Here is a 21,775-nt window from a genome sequence, read left to right on the forward strand (position 1 = left end):
TTTATAATATATAATTATGTAAGTCTTGAAGAGGCCTACAGGCCACAGCTCAAGTCCTCAAGGTCTGCCATTCATCGTTGATTTTAGGCCTTTTTTTATCGCTTGAAAAACGCGTAACGCGTTTCCGCCACGACAACAGTGGGGGGTATGTAGGGCTCGCCGGTGTCCAAGGTGCCGAGTGCGCCCCGAATCGGAGTATCCACTAAAAAAATCAGTGATACCCTTTCCGTCTTAGTCAGGAGCGCCACGGGATCGCTTTGGTATACTACCGTGACGCTCTGACGATTGATTTTAGGCCCATATGGATCATTAGCCTTAGAATATCTGCCATTGGCATTTTAACTAACATTTTAAGTAACTTTTTTTACAACTTTGAAGCTTCAAACTAACGCAAACATTTGACGTCGTTTCATCGTGATGGTAAGGAAGTAATAACCAAACCTACATTGAGTAATTCTCATTTTCCTTTTTTTCAATAAAGGAAACACTACAAAACTGAAGAGTTTGTGTTGTTAGTGAAACACCCTTAACTTATTACTTTAATATATTAAGTGCAGTGATTTAATTAAAATCTTGCCTTTATTCAGATTTTGAAGTTTTGTTTGAAAGGTTTAAGAGGTTTGAAAAAAATACATAATTTAACAAAACAATACTTTTTATTCAAATTATAAATTTCTTTTTACATCAAATGAATGTGGCAGATCTTCATTACATTTACTAAAAAAGCAATTAAAAAAACAGTTAACCATACATTTTTTTTATCTATATTTTGAAGTTCTAAAAAGATAAAATATTTTTATTACAAACAAAAATTATAAAGTTATATCTGTGTTCAGCCACAGTATAAATTTTAATTTTAAACTATAATTAATACTGTAATAATAAAATAAACATAAAAGTTTAGTTTGTACATATTTTTGAATTTAGAACAACTTGGCTGACACTCAAAATCGGCAACTACCGTGGTTAAATTATCGACCACTTCTTAAACCGCTGATTATCATATTTAAGATGTCTCTTGTATCTGTAATTATATTGGCTCACTCTCTGCATAAAATGTTTTAACCCTGCTAGGTTTTCACAAAGCCTTACCAGTAAATTTAATATAACAAACTTCAGATTATCTATTCCACATCAAAGTTTTTATAAGTTGTCATAATTATTTTACAAATAAATACTTATATATTTATCTGAATTACTAACATTAACAATTAAAAAAATATATATATTATAGTTATGACATGAATATCTTTGGCTAATGCCTAATAAATAGTGATAATGAATGAAATGTGTGAATGAATGAATGATAATATAATGAATGAAGATGTTTTTAATCACAAGACTACTTTTAAACATAAATCAAATAACATTTCATATTTTCCTAATTAACACATAGAAGTTTTATTTAAAATAATGAAATGTTTTTTGAAATGACAATAAAAAGCCGCCATTTTACATTAACTAATTATCTATGTTTAAACTTAAAAATGAAAACATAATGCCCAGAACATTATTATGGCTATGATTAAGTTCTCCTTAGGGGGAGATGGCTCTACCCAGCAATAGGAAATTTATGACTTTACTTTTCTATTGTATTTTTTAATAAACATTACTAATTGTTTCTATCATTTAATTGCCAATGTAATATTATCCATAGAGTTTATTTTTTAAGATAGTAGTATTATTTATATTACATTAAATGTATATGATATATAGGTTATGGGCACTATTAATTAATTTAAACCCTATGCTTTGGAATTTTATATGTTGAAACCCATTTTTCGCATGCAAGCTTTGTGTTCTTCAATCAACGGCCCACAATTTTCTTCGCCCCGCTCAATGATGCTGTAAGATAAATTTAACATTTGTTTTACTATAAATTATTAACTTAATTACATGCAAGTGTCTAAAAACATTAATTAATTAGAAAGTCAAAATATGCTTGATAGGATACGTTGCCTTAGGACAACAGCCTTGATAGGATAGAAAGGTTTTATTAGTATTTCATGACTTATTTAATTGTTTAAATGTATGATGCAATAAAAAATTAACATGACTGATTTATTTTTAAATAATTAATCCGTTGGGTGAGTATTTTTCACGCATTCTAAAGCTGAATAGGACAGGATTTTCAACATGCAAATATTATATAATTAAGGACGAATGAAAATTTCAAAATAACCTCACCAGGCATCTCGCGCTCTTTTCGTTTCCGGACAAGCACAGCACGGCTTAAGTTTAGATTTCTCGACGTTTGTCGGAGCCGGTGCTTCACTCACTTTCACTTCCGCAGCTTTTGCGCTAGCATTCCCCATCTTATTACCTTTTTAAATAATGATGCAATATAAAAACACTTTCGCAAGTAGACTGTCAAAGTCACGTTTTGTTTTGTCTGATCGATGAAAATTGACAATGACATTTTACAGATGTAAGAATAGTTGCCAACTTCTAATAAAGGAAAAACAGAAAATACTTTATTTAAGTAGGCTTTTACAAGATTTTTACAATAAACCGTCATTTTAGAAGATAATATCAAAAAATGTTCTTCATTTAAGTAGACTAATAAATGCAAAGCGTTTATTACGTTACAAATGGTTTAAACAGAGATAGAATTATCAAATATTTTGTGCCTTATCGCGTAACCAGTTTTGGTGGTCAATATTTATTTATGTTATAGCATGACGAAACTTTATATTGCATTAAAATCCCGAAGATAATAGGATTTTTCAGTTTTTATCATTTATAACCTATAATTATTCGTGCAGTGAGGGAAAAAGAAAACATTTCACTGCCCCTCTCTTACCCGTGGGTGTCGTAAGAGGCGACTAAGGGATATTTGAGCGACTATCTGCTCATCTGGTGGTAGAATGCTAAACATCTGCCTGGTTTGTTACCACCTGGTGTTTTCACCATGCGTACGGTACTAGTGAAGTGACTGCTTGCAGCCGCGTTCGAGGTCAGCCAGCGTACAGCCAGTGCCCGAGCAAACGGCTGTTGAACCAATGCCGGGGGAAACTGTATTGACCTGCCGGGCAGGGAAACAGGGCCTACCTAACCAGCTCGCGAGACTGCCCCACCAAGCCACGCATAATCTCGGGGCGGACTGTTATTCCGGTTAGTGACCGGAAGGTGGGGTCCCGGTGGCCATTTCCGGAGCGGTTTGGGGGCCCTTCCGTCCGGTGGATCAGTGTATTTTCCCTTTTGGCAACCACTTGAGGAAACACGCCTCCACACTTTGCCCATCTCTATCGTTTGCCACGATCGATTTCGATTCGATTGATACGTCGCTCACTTCATGTCTCTTTTCCATTTTTTTTCCCAAATGGTAGCGCAACAAAGCAGAAATAGCGGTCCATACCCACGCTCTTTGAGGTCAAGTTCTCCTAACATCCGTGGACTCCACGCTAACCTCAACGCTGTCCACCACCGTCTCGAGACAGCACGGCCAGCAATGTTGTTTCTCACGGAGACACAAATACTCCGTCCTACCGATACCAGTTACCTTAATTATCCCGGCTACATCAAAGCGAAAGCCAGAGTATGCTTGTTCGTCAGGACGGATGTTTGTTGTCACCGACTGCGCTGCTTGGACGACTTCTCCTTCTCCATGTCGGTGGTACGCGTGGATCTGGTTCGTCAGAATCGAGACTACATGTGCCTCTACAGATCCTACAATGGTGACTTGGAGACAAGATGATTATTTGGCCATCTTAGTAGGGTGGCAAATGCTGCGCAAGAGCAGTTTACTAACGTAGAATTGGTGTTTTTGGGGGATTTTAATGATCACCATGAATCATGGTTGAAATCCCTCAAAACTAACCATGCTGGAAGGACTGCTCATGCTTTTGCTCTTACACATGACTTGACCACCAGGATTCTAGACATTGATGTGCAAGCGCCTTCTCTACTGGACTTTCTGCTGACTTCTCACCCGGTGGAATATCAGGTTGTGGTACAAGCCCCACTTGGTTCTTCGGATCGCAGCCTTATATCTACCAAAGTGCCACAGGTCAAGCTGCCTGACATCAAAATCAGGCAACGTGATGCGCGTACGGAGCTGCAATCACTTGTTGTACGGAAAGCTAGCAGTCCCGATGGAATACCAGCTATAGTGCTGAAGAAGTACGCTGGAGCTGTCTTCTGTTTCAACTTTCTATCTCTTCGGGATGTGTGCCGGAGGCTTGGAGAAGAGGTAATGTGCAAGCGGTTCCCAAAAAAGGGGATCGGTCTGACCCGGCAAATTATCGGCCAATAGCTATCACCTCAGTACTTTGTCAGGTGATGGAACGGATTCTAAACAACCAACTGATCCATTACCTAGAATATCACTGTTCTATCTAATTAATGATCGTCAGTACGGGTTTCGACCAAAACGGTCTACAGGTGATCTTCTAGCGTACGTAACACACCTCTGGGGTGAAGCTATCGACAAGCACGGGGAATCGTTGGCTGTCAGCCTCGATCGAAGTCTTCTCTCCAAGCTGCCGGCATATGGTCTGCCTGCTCAGCTATGCACCTGGATTGCCAGCTTCCTACACAAGCGTAGCCTTCGTGTTTTAGTTGATGGTTGCGCTTCACAATTCTATGTAGTGAATGCTGGGGTCCCCCAGGGATCTGTGCTATCTCCCACACTCTTTCTTTTGCATATCAATGATATGCTCTCTCTTGGGAACATACATTGCTATGCAGACGATAGTACAGTGCATGGTGGATACCACAGACGTGCAGTGGCTGCGCGAGCGGAAATTGAGGAGAAGCGGAAAAATCTTGTCATTGATCTCGATAAGACTTAAGAACTCATCACCAAATGGGGCTCTGATAATCTTGTTGAGTTTAATGCCAAGAAAACAGGTATGCGCTCTCGCAGGGAAAAAATCACCATTTTCCCCTCTTCGCTCCCTCTGTAGCACTCCGCTGTTGATACAAAGCAAAATCGCCATGCTGGGGATTGACGTTCGCTGCGACCTTAGTCTTGTTATCGTCATCGAGGCTGGTATAAAAAATATCAACTCGTCTACAATGTAAACAAATAAATACCGAGTCCAATAATAGCCTAAAGTGCTTCGTTATATACAAGTATGTTTTTTAATTTATTCGTTCTCCTATTTATTATTTAACATTCTTCATTAATTTATTTATATATATTATTAGATTCCGAGTCAAGGTTAAGATAGAAATATGTGGCAACTATTCTTTATTAATAATTTAATTGAGTGTTTTAGATTTCAACATCTGAGAAGAACGCTTATCAAGTACCATATAAAGATGCTGAAGTACTATTGATAACGGAAATAAAAACAAACAATGCAACGGTTTTTGGGTGTAGCTGGAAAACAAAAAAATATTTTAATTAAAAAAATGTATAATAAATATTAAAAAGTAAAATTTAATAACCTCATTTTGTTTTAATTAAATCCTGAAAATTATTTATCTCCCAAAACATGGGTATGCAGTTACTATGGCAACATTATACGGACACATTGACAAACTATCTCTGTCTCAATCGCGGCTCCACGGCCCCTTGGTCTAATAATTTCTCTGTCTACGCAAAAAAGATATCCAATAATACTTTTTCAGTGTTAATAATACTTTACTTAGTGTTGTTTTTCTTTAAAAATAAAATGAAGCTTTCATTACTATAATAACATATTAAATTAAAAAATAAATCAAATCGCAATCGGAAAGATATGAAGTAATATGCACCCCTAATCTAGGCTTGGATGATTTTTCCCCAAATTAAAATCAAAGCATTAAATAAATGAGACAAAATCAGTTCACAATAGTCGAGCTATCAAAGAGCACAAAAAAATAAGGTCAAATTGATAACCCCATTTCGTCTTAAAAGTACAACGTCTAATAGACAAATTATAATAGGAATCATAATCTTATTTTGTGTTTGCATTTTAAAAAAGCTTAAAATTTGTTGTTGGAACCGTGTGACGGCGTCTGACACAATTAAATTTAGTATGTCGACGGTAACCAAAAATCTATCGATTCAAAGGTAATATTCCCATTTTTACAATTTTGATGATCGGTCAGGGTACTTCGAAGTATGATTATACTATACTAGCACAAAGAAATGACGAAAAACAACGAGTACAGCGTATGTTACTTTTTCTCAATAAGCGAGGACTTTTGTTCCAGCGATAGAATGTTCTCTGTTTTTATAATTAAAAAATCCGTAATCCATAACAGCCCGTGAATGGCTGGGCTAAAGGCCTCCTCTCCCTTTTTTGAGAAGGTTTGGAGCTTATTCCACCACGCTGCTCCAGTGCGGGTTGGTGGAATACACATGTGACAGAATTTCAATGAAATTAGACACATGCAGGTTTCCTCACGTTTTCCTTCACCGTAAAGCACGAGATGAATTATAATCACAAATTAAGCACATGAAAATTCAGTGGTGCCTGCCCGGGTTTGAACCCACGATCATCGGTTAAGATTCACGCATCCTTACCACTGGGCCATCTCGGCTCAATTTTATTATTATTAAAATAACTCCTTAATTTACCTATATATTTTAATTGTTTACTTAATTTGTTCTTCCCAACATAATTTTTAGCTGTACATCTTATACTTTATTTTATATTTGTGATCTGGTGTTCTCTATAAATATTGTTAAATATTTCGAAACAAATAAAACATAGTAGGTAAAACATATTTTACAATAAAAAAAGCGATATTTTTCCAAAATTTAATCGTACAGGCAAAACTAAAAAACAATCGTGCAAAAACTTCCTTTTAAACTTTAAACAAATTAAAAAACATAAATGGGCGAATGCATGACCTTATAAACATAACACCTACAATTAAGTATTAAAAGTTATTATTTCATAATCACTTACATAGTAAAACTAGTCTTCTAAACATCTCATAATCATACTTTAAAACGATTGATCATAATCACAAGTTCATGATTAAAAAAAAATTACATATAAAAAGAGAACTATATAAAAAGTACATGGATTGATACATAAATTCATGGTTGTATAGGTGTTTTACAATGTACTATCGCATTAATTATGTACCAAAACATTACTAGAGTCTAAACACGAATTTTAACGACACTGCATTCAATAAATTAGCATGTTAATATGGTTAAAATCAAAATGCACTTATAAAATATTAAGTAAAAAAAATCACAAACACAATGATTGAATAATATATGTTAATCGATTAAAATGTTTCAGCTGTGACTGTATGTGTGACGTCACTCGTGTAACCGCTGAATTATTTGGTTTAAAATGCGTCCTATTTAAAAAATCAAGTCAAATAATGCAGTCCAATTCCCTTTAAATTTTCAATGCTGATATTAAATTTGTCAATCGCCAATATTAATTGTCTTATTAAAACATATTATTCAAAATATGATGATAAAAGAATTTGATAATAATTGGCAAGAATCGATAAAAGTAATACGAAAACAAAAACGGTATTCTTTTTTGTAAGTAACATTAAAATCAAAAATTAAAACTGCATGTGGATTTAAAACGATCATATAAAAACTCAGTCCGGATATCCTGTTCTGTTAAGATGCATATAAAAAAGGGTTAAAAATCATAAAATAAAACATGCCCTCGATAATAACTATAGATTAATTTAACTAATAACTTAATACTAACGGCGATTATGCCGGTTTACTTCAACAATTAACTTGTCTATGAATTCTATGATAGAGATCTAAATTGTCGTATCGCTTCGAGCTATAAAAATACATATTTTTTTTTAAATCTCATAAAAAATCAACGCAATACAGACAAGCTCATATCAGTCACTGTTCTCAATGTTGCTAATAACAAAATGTAGAACTCATACTCACGATTGTCACATAAATCTTATTTTCGATACATTCTACCAGTCTTGAGATTTGTACCGTCGAGATCAACTTGTAACTGATGTTACGGTAACTTATAGTCAATTATTAGTCTTGAGCTTGATGTGATTGCAAGATATACATACAGTTGCGTCAAGTATCAAAACTGTTGATGTCGAGATTTATTTGTTGAAAAACATGTGTCATAAACAGTTTTGATATTAGACGTTACTGGATTTAGAATATTTTATAATAAATATAACATGATAACAATGTATTGTTGCGTATGAAACTAAAAGCTTCTTTATTTAATATTCGTCTTTTAGACAATTGCACCTAATAATAATTTTCAAAAACCTTGTATATATATTTTTTAATTTTGTTTTAAACTTTTTATATTGATCGCATACGCCCATAATAAAATTTTACCTGTTCATTTTTAATAGACTTATATATTATTTTCAGTCTCATAAGCAGCATTATAATGTAGATCATGTGTAGATCTACCACTTGTCCTGCGCCAGCGCAGTCGTATTATATTGAGGTGGCGAATTGATGATTTTTCTCTCCGTCGATGGGACGTTACCTTTATATGCGCTCGACTGTTTTTGCAGCTCTGTGGAATAATAATAATAATATCCTGGGACATTTTTCACACGGCCATCTGATCCCAAATTAAGCTTGTACAAAGCTTGTGCTATGGAAACCAGACAACTGATATACTACATATACTACTTTTCTTTTGTAAATACATACTTATATAGAAAATTACACCCAGACTTAGGACAAACAGACATGTTCATGCAAACAAATGTCTGTCCTGGGTGGGAATCGAACCCACAACCTTCGGCGTGAAAAGGCAAGTATCTAACAACCACGCCAACGGCTCTACAAATCATTAATACGTATTTTTTAAATACGAACCTATTTGATGAAATACCTTATGATGTATTTTATATATAGAATAGGAAGGCGGACGAGCATATGGGCCACCTGATGGTAAGTGATCACCAACGCCCTTAGACATTGACATTGCAAGAAATGCCAACCGTCGCTTACATAGCCAATGCGCCACCAACCTTGGGAACTAAGATTTTATGTCCCTTGTGCCTGTAAATAATTATGTAACTATGTCAGGTGTATGTTACCCGCAATGACCAGCAGCATCTTCCTGCGAGCGCCAAAGGCTGTTACACCAATCTCCGTGAGATCCGCTTCATTTAGCGACGCGAACGTAGACATGTCTAATTCATGCTTCTTGAATAAATCTGTAATATTAAACTTGTAGGTTAACTTTAACGTATATTGAACTTTTCTTTCTGTTTTAACATCTTAAAACGAAGCCTTTATGTGGCATATATATTAAGTTCTGTGAGGTGACAAAATTTAAGTATATATATTTTTTTAAGGTTTGTCACATTTATATATTAACAATTATATACTTAAGCCAAATACATGAACATGGTGTTGTTCGTATCTAGTTTTATCGTTTTTATTTTATTTTTGCATTGAATATACATAGGTAATCCGTGATCGTTTTTTTAAGTGTGGTTCTTCAAGCGCTACGAGAATGCAATCTAAAGATCGAATTTGGGTACAACGCTTAAAGATAAATACTTTTCTCTCCCCTATTTAAATGAGTACTCGTAATAATATAAATGCGATTACCAATATATTTATGCAGGCCGATATCCCTCAACAGTTCATACAACTGCTGGTAGCGGCATGGTTTGTTACCGGCCGGCGACGGAGCCGTTTCTACTATGTTGGGACGAACTAGATCCATTCTGTTCCGACCTTTCTCAGGCTGAAAACATGAAAATACAAATATTTCTTACTAAGTACTGCTCAGAAAAACTCAATTCAATAGCCAATGAAACAATTAAATATTGTCTATATTTAATTCTTTCAAGGTTCAAGGTTTCAAGGTAAGACGTTTCTATGAGCGTAGAGATTGATAACGATGGTACATGTAGTTTTTATTGTTGTTTGCGAAATTTAGCCATAATATAAAAATAACAATTAATTTGAGAAGATGCTGGTATCAAAACTGGCATACATACTAATTAATTATAAAAACTAATTATTATTTTTACCGTAACCATTCCTTCATTATCACTCAAGTTAAGAGGTCCAGGTGATGTATGGCTGAAGTAGAAACCCGACCAACGGGTTGTTGGTACTCTGTAACCACTGCCGACGTTCTCTCGCATGGCCTGGAAGAAGTTACACTCTTTAAGAATTTGCCGTGAAGGAAAGGCTTATTAATTTGCAATGGATTTTATTAGATTTTTATTATTATTTAGGTATTGTCGTACAATAACAACATACAACACAATACAACTGCCCTTTATTGTAAACAAATAAAATCGAGAGGAAAGTACCTAAAGAGGTCTTGCAACAAAGGTGTGGAGGCTCTTAATTTTTTAATACATTGAACAATTTTATTACTTTAATAATAATTTATTTCGAAACTAATTAAATTAATTTAACAAAAATATGTAGAAATAGTAACACATTCAAGAAATATACTCGCATTTTAGTATGTCTATGTACAATTGTACATATATATACTGTAAATCCTATAAATACTATATATTTGTAAAAGGTACAATAGATTTCTAAAAAAAATCATTTGCTCGTAAACAATTTGAACATAGTAAGATACACGAGAGGGCTATATCACGTAAGAAATCGATCTCTCTCAGAGCCTTCAGGTAAAGTATAGAAAAGAGCGGCTGATGCATCGTACCTTGTTGGCTTCAGCCTGCATCTTTCTGTATTCGGACAGCGGGGATGGCGACATTTTGGTGAGGGTCTCCAGGGTCTTCTTCTCGCAGCCCACAGCACGACGATCAGATATTGGCAGCTCGGAGATTATGTTCGCTAGCTCTATTGTTACATTGCAATCTTTAATATTTTTAATAATATCTGGTAACACTTGTCGAAAATTCGAAATCAAGATTCTGACTCTGATTGTCATGTTTATTTTTCGTTTATAATTAAAATTATTTTCAGTGGTTAAGCAATGGGTTGTAAAAAAATCAGCAAATGTTGTATCCTATGGCATTTAGCAACAAGCACTTGACTAGAAAACCTTGTCTTCTTCTGTTAAGATTTGCTAGTCAAGTGCATGTTGCTAACAGCCCATCAATGACTAGGTAAAGGTGTCTTCTTCTGTTAATTTTTTTATATATATTTGCCGGGATGGCAAATGACTCTACTCCACCTGATGGTAACTGGTAGTAGAGTCCAAACGCGACGACGGCCAGTACAGTCGGGAAGAATGTTCTGCATTGGCCGCCTTCGCCTTGCCGGCCCGCTAAATGCCTCTTCACGCCTCGTTTGAAGGAACCCGGGTTGTAAGAGGAGGGGAACACGTGAGCTGGTAAGGAATTCCATTTTTTGGAAGTGCGACAAAGAAAGGAGTTGCCAAATTTCTTTGTGCGATATGGAATTGATATCACTGTTAGGCGGTGTTAGCGAGCTCTGGGTCATTGAAGGGATGTCAGGTCAAAAAATTTAAATCGATATTTGCAGTTTAGGATCATCATTTCGGAAAGTAGATTTTCCTAAGAACCGATAAGAAACTATGTAGTAACACATATTGACAAATGAAATACGCAGTTAACTTTATACAATTAAATGTATATGTCCTGTGTGGAGGTAAAGAAATACGAAACCCTTTAATCATCTATGTATATATTATTGTATTGTATAAGTAATATAGTTTTTCTAAAAAAACATTGAAATTTACCAAAAGGCAAAGTTTTTTACATATATATATTAAATAACGGATATTGCGAATAAGTAATAAAAATGTCATAGTTATTAATTTGTATGCCAGAACACCTTGACACTTTTATATATAACATTATCTGGTACATGAATAATAAATAAATTTAGATAACGAGATCGCTTAGTTATATCGTCATTAGGTGTGAGTAGAAGAATATATAATCCAAACTGAAGACCATTGATATCGCTGAGCGCGGGTATTAATAAATATAATGTAAAATGGAAAAATTTGTAAAGACTTTGTTCTAATAACGGAAGCGTTTACCGTGTTGCGAGCGGTCGTTCTCCGAGCACGGCGTGGGACTGTGCGTCTTGCTGATGGGCGACACTGAGGGGGAGCCGACGTTGCTGCCATCACCTCCTGTTGGTGACAAATTAAAAGTTTACTATCCGGTATATTTAATTGCACAGAACACGCATTAATGAGTTTCAATGTTCTCAATTTATGCTTATAATTCATTAACGGTAAAGGAAAACGTAGGGGAAAACACGTGTCATACATAATATCTTGTAAATACTTTAATGTGTTGGTATAAGCTCCAAGCCTTCTCAAAAGGAAGGGTCCTCCCTTTGTATAGCACTACATTATATTTACATATTTGTTGAATTAAATAAGAAAAGCGTTTTAAGCGTTGTAAGCCTTTAAAATATACAATATTAATACAGTAACAGCCTGTTAATGTCTTACTGCTGGGCTAAGGCCTCGTCTCCCTTTTGAGGGGAAGGTTTGGAGCTTATTCCACCACACTGCTCCAATGCGAGTTGATAGAATACACATGTGGCAGAATTTCAATGAAATTAACCACTAGGCCATCTCGACTTAATATAATAATTATATAATTATAATAGATAATATTTAAGCTGTAGCATAACTAAGCGTCTGTATGTACTTGTGTTACCAGATATATTTTGGGCATCGAGCGACACGGAGCTGCCGGTGAAGTTGCTTTGGTAACCGCTGCTAGCTTGCGAGCTGGAGTTCAGTATCGACACCTGAATCACGATTTATATGTTATGTATTATATTGTAGATGGGTATTTTAAACCAATTAATGCGGATATATTGTTAGTAGAACTTTATGTACGTACCCAAAGACACTACCTTAAGAACTAGATTGTAGAGATTTTAGACTCACGTGTCTGTGGTGGTCTGGAGGATGCTGAAGGCACGGTGTTACTCCGCTTTCTGGGGCGCCGGAAAGCGCTTGAAAAAAATTTGTTGTTTTACTTACGGTTTAAAATTTACATATTTTTTTTACACGTTTTTACAATAATGCTGTACATACCTTTAATTCAAATTTTATGTAAGTACATATACATGTAGGTGAAAATATTGCTATATGCTAATGTACTCATACGTATGTTATTTAGTTTATTAGCAATTTTAATAAATAAATATATATCTTTATACTCACGATGCCAAGAACCGTGATTCTTATACATAACTGGACCAGAGTTTTGAGTCAAGTTCGGGAAGTGGAACTGTCCAGGACGAGGCTGTGGGCTTGGCACCATCCATCCACTTGGAAACACTGGCGGCGTCATTGCCACCGGAGACAAGGGCGTTGGGTACCCGCCAGGAGTTGGAGGATTATGACCAAACATCGGACTACCAAGGTTGGCGTAATTCGCCAACTCGTTGAGTTGAAGATTGTAAGGCGAGCAAGGTGAGTTGGTGATGTTGTTGGCATGAGACGGGGAGAAGGGATTGAACGCGCCAAAGTTGGGCATCGTGTTGGTAATGGATGGAATATTGTAGGATTCAGGTATTTCCGCTGTGATGTTTGGTTCCTTCCCGCCAAGCAATTCCCTGCGCGCCTCGTAGATATCACCTGTCAAATTGTCAAAAGTTAATTTAATGTAGACAACAGGGGTTAAGCCGCGTGAGACTTGACTGTGCTATCGCCAGTATATTTTAATCAAACATAGTTTATTTTAATTTTAGGTACCGTTTTCAATAGGTTATTATTGCTGATGACAGCTTAGTATTAATCATAATGAATTGCGTTCCAGTACTATTCGCATATGAGAAACGATTATGTAATTCATCCATTTAATAAAAGTTAGCTTTGAAACATTTTGATCAAATAAAAACTACAAGGGTCAATAGCGAAGGTAATAACTAGCTATATAAAGTAAAAGAAACCATTACGCATACAGGACCGTCTCTCTTTCTCTTTCTCTCTACGTCATAATTTTCTTCTCTGTCACGTAGGGTGACGGAGAACTTACCGGCGCAGCGCTCGATGCCCTTGATGACGACGGAGGCGATGCCCTGCTTGGGCTTGCGGCGCACGCTGATGTACACGTTGTGCTTGGCCATCAGCCGCGCCGCCGCCTCGCCCTCCACGCGGCAGTTCTCCTCAGACACGTCGAAGATCACCACCAGCGGGAGGCTGCCCTGTCGAATTTAAGGGCCGCTATACAACTGTACGCGTTATGCCATCGCCTATGATTGGAATCATAGGAGTTAAATAAAAATAAAATATGATATTAATTTGCAATAATTAAAGCGTTTTTAATCAACTGTAAAAATTACAAAGTGTATGTATGTATATATTGAAGCACTGGTCACGGATTCACATGGATTTCTAAGTTGATAAGAATTATATTTAGTAGTTTTTTTTTTTAATAATTTTATGTAGATATGAAATTATTAATTCTGTAATAAATACTTATTATGATGTCGGTAAAATAATCGGAATTGCGAAACAAAAATTAAAATGGATATAAGAAGTTAAGTGGAACAATTAATCGAGAACTGTTTGCGCATAACATAACAGAGCTATTAGCAAAAACGCATGGAAATAAACTACGATTTGTTTATGTTCACTTCTCCTGTCATTGGAAGACTATAATAAATAATGTATGCAGCATTGACTTATTTTAAGTTTAAAAAAAATTGTTTATCACGTATGGAGACATAACTAAGTAACAGGCTGTAAATGTCCCACTGCTGGGCCACTCCTCTCCCTTTTTGAGGAGAAGGTTTGGAGCTTATTCCACCACGCTGCTCCAATGCGGGTTGGTGGAATACACATGTGGCAGAATTTCGATGATATTAGAAACATGCAGGTTTCCTCACGATGTTTTCCTTCACCGAAAAGCACGAGATGAATTATAAACAGAAATTAAGCACATGAAAATTCAGAGCTTGCCCGGGTTTGAACCCACGTTCATCGGTTAAGATTCACGCGTTCTTACCACTGGGCCATCTCGACTTTAGGAGACATATCTTATATAAATAAAATATCCAAAACACGTTACGCGTTGAGGCTACAGTTTATTGTGAACGCGACCTTCAGACGTCAATCTAATGTATCGCTTCGATTGATTCGTGTACGCGACCGAATTCGCACATGTATGTATGTCACAAGGCCATTGCCAATATACATATTTTTGTGTACGCACAATTGTAAGGAAAAACTTATATGTTATCCATGGTTTTGTTTTCATTATATATCAGCTGAAAATATTTCTCGTTTTATTATATAAAAACGACAATTAGCCAACGATATACCGTACCGTAACAGCCTGTGAATGTCCCACTGCTGGGCTAAAGGCCTCCTCTCCCTTTTTTTTTTTTGAGGAGAAGGTTTTGGAGCCAACGATATATCATGTGCTAATTCTCTATCTCAGTATTTGCAGTATTTATATATTTGCCAGTACGCAAGTGCTACAAATTGGGGTCTGCCGGATACTCTTACAACATTAAATGTATTGTGTTAACATTTAATCAAGACTAAAAGCTTAACGTGATAATAATACATCACCAAACACTGGTGGTAGAGCGCCTCTGGTGGTAGAGCTTTGTGCAAGCTCGTCTGGGTAGGTACCACCCACTCATCAGATAATCTACCGCAAAACAGCAGTACTTGGTATTGTTGTGTTCCGGTTTGAAGGGTGAGTGAGCCAATGTAATTACAGGCACAAAGGACATAACATCTTAGTTCCCAAAGTTGGTGATGTAAAGGTTAACATTTCTTACAATGCCAATGTCTATGAGCGTTGGTGACCACTTACCATCAGGTAGCCCATATGCTCGTTCGCCTTCCTCTTCTACAAAAAAAAACCCACTCATCACTTACTCTGCCGTTAAATAAGGTTAGAAGAGTGTACTCTTCTAACCTTATTTATTTCCCTTGTTAGTACAGCCATGGGACATAACATTTTAGTTCGCAAGGATGGTGGCGCATTTGTGATGTAAGGTATGATAGTATGAAGCTTACTAGCTACATTAATATAAATCCTTCGTTTACATTCTTGGAATTCTCTAATTAACTCTGCTAGGCTTTTGATTTGAAAAGAAACCATATTTACTTCTTTATTGTCCACTTACCACCAGCTGCTGTCTCGCGGCGTACACGTCTTTGATCTGCCCGGTGATGGTCACACAGCTCTTGCGTAGAGCGGGTATGTTGGGGTCGTCGGCGTCGGGGAACATGATCTGCGTGCCGGTGCCCTTCATGATGACCTTCAGCTGTTCCGCGCCACGACCCACCACAACAGAGTGGTGCATCGGCGATATCTCCAGCGTCATCTGGACTTGGGTTTGACTCTGTTGGCGTTTTTGACATTTGTTTATTATTTAGGCAGTTCTAAAAAAATATTCGTAATTATATCGCAACTTATTAAACATTAGTATGTTAAGACATTATTTATTAATTAAAGTAAAATACCCAATGAAAAAGAAATGTTTTTATGTATTCAAGCTACAAACCATTTCAAATTCATAATTTTCCTCTGATCATGTATTTAACAGAATAAATAGTTAGTTTTGAATAAATCTCCATGTAATTTAGCACTTTAAGATATAATTATCAATAATGATGATGTTTGTGTATGTGTGTAGCCTGCAGAGGCGTCGTACCGCGAGCGGGCCGCACATGTAGGTCATGAGTAGCGCCGTGGCCTCCATGGTGGCGAGCACCTCCCACTGCACGCCCTTCACCACCACCAGGTTGGCGTGCAGCTTGGGACGGTTGCGCAGCATCACCTGCACACATTGCCCAGTTATACATAACCTACATATTGATATTCATCATTATAAAACACCTACATCAAATTTCGGCCTGTCTTGGGATTCGAACCCTGATACGCAACTATAAAAGCTAAACTAAAAAATCACTAAGCAAACCAGACACGTTCAACAAAAGTATGACATGAATAATCAATTATTCTGGACCGAAGCCAATATTGTGTCTCCAGCTCAACGTGGATGAAAATATTAATGAAATACGTAATGGTGGTAGAATCTATATATTATTATTACTACATAACCCGCCGCATATGTCTGTCTGTTTGAACGCGAAAGTCAAAAAATACCGAACGGGCTTTCCAACGGTTATCACCAATAGACGGAGTAATTCATAAGGGAGGTTAAGGCGTATACTTCACCAAGGTTTTGTGAAAATTGGCTGAAATATGACGATAAATGTTGAAGATGTCGGAAAAATCATGCCGACTGGGAGCTCTACTGCGAGTGCCACGTAAACCATTAGAGTTTTATGTAAAACGATATTAAAGTTTTATGTTGAACATTATTTTGCCCGTTAGATAGATAAGTATACAAAGGTGGACTGACGATTGAATCACATGATGGCAGGTCGTTTTCACACTATAAAAATTAATAATAATAATGTCCTCCAGACCGATTTCGCCAACTACGCAGGAGATATTATAGTGCACAAGTGTGTGCGCAAACACAAGTGCACTTTCTATTCCCTAACTCTCATTATCAACTATAACAGAAATTAACAATTCCATACAATCCATGCTAGCTTGAAGTTACAGCTATATATACAAACTAATTATATTATCGTATTATTATTCATAATAAAGATATAAGCTGATATTAAAATTAAAGGCACAATTATATTAAGCTAAAATTGCTATTATTTTCTTTCAGGTACAATTATTTCCCTTATAAGTTTTAACGTATTATTTAGTTTTTTTTTAGAGTTTTCTTAGTGAATAGTTCCGGTAATTATTATTTATATAATATTATCTGAATGCGCTGAAAAACAATCTCACTCTCCACTCTAATGAGACAATACGTAACCTGCACGTTGTACTGCTCCTGTATCTGCTGCACGTAGGGCGAGTTGATGTCCGGCAGCGGTTGGGAGGGCGCCACGATCGGCAGCTCGAAGCAGAATACCAGCGGCGTTAGCGCCTGGCGGAAACATTTATATTTAGACACCAAATCAAAAGATAAGTACATTTGAAACGTCATTTTAGAAGATTAAATTTAATGCAAAGTTACCACCGGAAGTCAGTAAACATTTGTAAAAATTCCGTACATATATAATATAGACATCAAAACAGTATTACCTATACTGAATCATACCAGAACGAAGCAAAATTACATATACAAACAGGTGAAATGAAATAGAACCATGTAAAGTTTATTTGTGTGATAGACATATTCTGCCATATAATACTGCATTCCCAATTACCCACCCCTGCTTAAGGACAATTATGTTTTTTTTAAAATTAATATTGATTTTATATTATATTGAGAGTAACTAATGAGTTTTTAGTCGATTCCTCTTAGTACTAACCTTATCCTACTAACATTATAAATGCAAAAGCTTATGAATATGTATGAATCTTTGTTACTTTTCCACGCAAAGATTACGGACTGGATTCGTATGACATTGGTTATAGAGATAGCGTATATCCTGACTTAAAACAGGAGCTTCCTGGCACCCCCCCCCCTCATTCGGGAAAGCTAGTAACTTATATAGTTACTGCCTGTAATGGTTTATCATACAGTACTATTGACTATTTGGGAGTATCCCGATGGTGTTTCTCCTATAAATAAATGTCAGAGAAAATAAGCAAAGTGCGGCTCACCCGCACGCGAGCGCGCGCGCGCTCCACGCGCTCCATGTCGCCCGCGATGGACACCTGGTTGCTCTTCTCCTGCGTGCTCGTCCGGTTCGAGTCCGGGAAGTGGATGTGGCACCCGGTTTCCTCCATCACGCGCTTTATTGTTAGACCGCCCTGAGTAAACACACCACGCTTTCATTTTCAAGTGAAAAGTTTATGAAACACCCAGTTTATGTCCCACTGTTAGACAAACGGGGAATTCTTGTGGAGAAAAACAAAGTTACGCATTACGTGTCCCTTCACTACCAAGCACGAGATGAATTATCACAAATTCAGTGGTACTTAATTGAACCCGCAATCTTCAGTTGTGATTCACGTTTTCTAGGCACTGGACACTCAGACCTTTGCTCTATTTTATACATACTTAACAAAATTCCTCATCAAAACCATATAACATGTTATTTTAGTAAATTTTTAAATATTTTTTTCTGTTTGGACGGTCGCTTTTTCGTATTCGGGAAACAATGGTATTTAAGAAAATTTTTATTTTTATGGTAAAACGTTATTTCTTATCACTTACACTAGCTCATTTACCCTTCAAACGCGAACATAAAGCGCTGCTGCAAGTCTACAGACTATAAAAAACAATACGTTTAATGTACTAGTTTAATAAATACAATCTTGCAAAGCCCACATAAACGAATACATAAAGATATATTCACGTGACCACCCACATGAAATTATCATGTTACTTACAGTTTTCAAGGAAAAAGGTATTTCACGCAGTAATTCAGACCTATTATAGTATATATGGTTTGTACGAAGCATACTTTATCATCAGATCGTAAAATTTGGAACATAACACATTTCTCGAACTTTCTCTAGATTACGATCAGAAATAGACAGGTAATGTCCAGTGGCATAAAAAGATCATAATAAAACAATTTATTGTAAAAAAAAACTCACCTTGCCGATTATATGCGAGTGGTCCGTGTAGCTGACGTCGATCTTCATGGTGACACGGTTACTCTGATAGACAGAAATGTGCTAATAAATTAGCATAATTGTACAAAAAAACGATCTCATTTAAACAACTACATATTTACGATCTCAATAAAGAAAAAAAAATGTTTTTTGTCACGTACATAGTTTAAAATGTTTGTAATTTGTGTTGATTATTTAAAAAAGAACTAGTTATATATAGAATACAAGTAATGTATATAGGGCAATTCATTTATAAGGTATATTATTTTAGTTTAATAGTTAAATACTCACTCTTGTATCCAGCAATTGCATAATTTTCTCTCTTGCAAGCTTAACATCATCAGGTCGACCGGCAATACGCACGTGAGGATCTAAATAGATTAAGTAAATTATAACATTTTACCGTCTTGCACGAACATATTTCATTTAACTTTGAACCTTACCAAAAAAATCATATAAATCGGTATAATTATTATTACGTATATTTTTAATAACTTCATAAACAATTTCATTACAACTTTCATTTAAAACCATCTTTAATTCATTGAATATAATAAAAACGAAATTCATGTATTAGTAACGGACACGCGATTGTATTATAACATTTTTTAAAATGAAATAATAATTGCGCCAGACGGGCGCCGCGCACTGGTCTATTTGGCGCCATCCCGCCAAAAAATAGTTCCGATTACAGGTGAACGTTGAATTTTGAAAAAAATGTGTGCGTTTCATAATGAAGACACTATACGGAAGTAAATATTTTTTAATTGTTTTTTTTATTTATTTTATATTGCATTACATATTGGTTATAGATGAGTAACATATTCAAATTATTTGTATTGTACTTTTATAATATTATATAATATACATTTTACAAAGCATATCAAAAAATTGATTTTTAAAATTACCTTTTTTTGAACGCGCTCCAATTTTAAGACGGGCAGGCCAGTTAATTAAAGTATTTGTTTCATTCATGACCTACAAAATTTTCTTATTAAATAATTAAATAATACAACGTAAATGTCAAAAACATTCATGAAATTCAGCTTACTCTGTGGAAAAAAGCTTGAGCAGTTTGAGATTCTTCCAAATTGTCTGGAATTGTAAGATATAAATATATAATTATGGCAGGTATATTTAAATTCAAACAAATTGTTTTAGTAAAAAATTACTATTTTACCAGCCAGCATCGCTTCCAATCGGCGCCTGTCAACTCGAAATCTTTCCTGGTATACATCTTCAGCGCTATTCAGTCCAAGTATTACTGCTAATTTCTGTAAGTCTTCTGCTGACGTCACGGAATTGCTCGTTCCACTTTCGGATGCCTATTCGTACATTTTATCCTTTTTCATTTTTAAGGAAATCTTTAAACTATTTTATATATTTACTTAGGTTTTATGTATAAAGAATACACTAATCAATTCTATAGATTATAAAAATTTTATATTAGCGTTTCAAAACCACGCCATAAATCAATATGGCGGCACATAATCATCATAATGTATAATGGGATTGAATTAAAAGTATTAAATAATAATTATGAGAGAAGGAATGTACTCACCTCGCTCATTGTGTCTTTATCGGAATTACCTTTAAACTCCGAGAGATGAGTTTTTACTGTTAGGAAATTTGTTGACGCCATTGTGGATATTTATAAATTATAAAATAATGAAATAATTTGAATTTAAAGTCATTAACATTTATAATCGTTTAATGAATTAATTAATGCATAATTATTATCAAAATCTAGTAATCTTATAAAACTTTAATAAGTTTATATCAACCACCTCTTCTTATTGATATACCGAGCCCAACTAAAAAGAATAATTTACAAATCTCCTTCAGATGTAAAAATGTAAAGATGTAGAGGGTATTTCAATTTTTTATTAAATTTCCATATCAGTGTTACTTGTTGCTGAAGTAATTAAAAAAAATAATAATAAGTGCAATATAAATAATCATATTGATTATAATTTTTTTTAAAGTTTTTTTTTCATGTTTCGTAACAAGTCGATAACATAATTCGCCATTATAATGCACATTTACATTTTGTTTTCACATTGTAATTTCAAACATGGAGGCCTGTCACGAATTGACCAATGAGAAGTAGTCCCGCCACCGGAGGTTGGCGTCAAGACGGCGCCAACCAGTAAATTTCTTTAAACTAATTTATTTGAAAATAGAGAAAAAAATATAGTTAAGATATAATCATATAATATTGTCATAAATATATTATTAAAGAACTAATAATTGTTAATTAAAATGTATTAGTTTCTAGTATTTTATTAAAAAGCACAATAAATAAAATTAAAAATATACTACTACTATAAAATTTATAATAATTATC

At 35.3% G+C, this 21,775-nt stretch overlaps 1 protein-coding gene across 2 annotated transcripts; it reads right to left on the minus strand.

The window, feature by feature from the left end:
• Positions 1-6,707: 6,707 nt before the first annotated feature.
• On the minus strand, positions 6,708-21,231 carry LOC126771584 (protein bicaudal C). Of its 2 annotated transcripts, none has more exons than XM_050491543.1 (20): positions 20,990-21,231; positions 20,609-20,753; positions 20,480-20,523; positions 20,337-20,406; positions 19,720-19,799; positions 19,411-19,473; positions 18,469-18,618; positions 17,672-17,785; positions 16,481-16,606; positions 15,950-16,168; positions 13,843-14,011; positions 13,026-13,442; positions 12,747-12,814; positions 12,511-12,604; positions 11,877-11,972; positions 10,566-10,705; positions 9,910-10,029; positions 9,482-9,620; positions 8,962-9,081; positions 6,708-8,429 (listed from the first exon to the last, which is right to left on the minus strand). In XM_050491543.1, the coding sequence occupies exons 1-20, from the start codon at positions 21,068-21,070 to the stop codon at positions 8,317-8,319; spliced, it is 2,568 nt and encodes an 855-aa protein (XP_050347500.1). In that variant the 5' UTR covers positions 21,071-21,231; the 3' UTR covers positions 6,708-8,316. The 2 variants fall into 2 exon arrangements, with proteins under 2 accessions (XP_050347500.1, XP_050347499.1); XM_050491542.1 differs by having other exon boundaries at positions 12,502-12,604.
• Positions 21,232-21,775: the final 544 nt, after the last annotated feature.

The sequence above is a fragment of the Nymphalis io genome, chromosome 11, assembly GCF_905147045.1.
Source record: "Nymphalis io chromosome 11, ilAglIoxx1.1, whole genome shotgun sequence".
NCBI lineage: Eukaryota > Metazoa > Arthropoda > Insecta > Lepidoptera > Nymphalidae > Nymphalis > Nymphalis io.

What these genes read in the sequence shown, in the direction of transcription:
- LOC126771584 (XM_050491542.1), bottom strand. Translation starts at nt 21,070, where the DNA reads ATGGCGTCAACAAATTTCCTAACAGTAAAAACTCATCTCTCGGAGTTT. An exon ending in ATTGGAAGCGATGCTGGCTG is followed by an intron (nt 20,524 to 20,608) that starts GTAAAATAGTAA and finishes TTACAATTCCAG; the next exon opens with ACAATTTGGAAGAATCTCAA. An exon ending in TGGAGCGCGTTCAAAAAAAG is followed by an intron (nt 19,800 to 20,336) that starts GTAATTTTAAAA and finishes TAATCTATTTAG; the next exon opens with ATCCTCACGTGCGTATTGCC.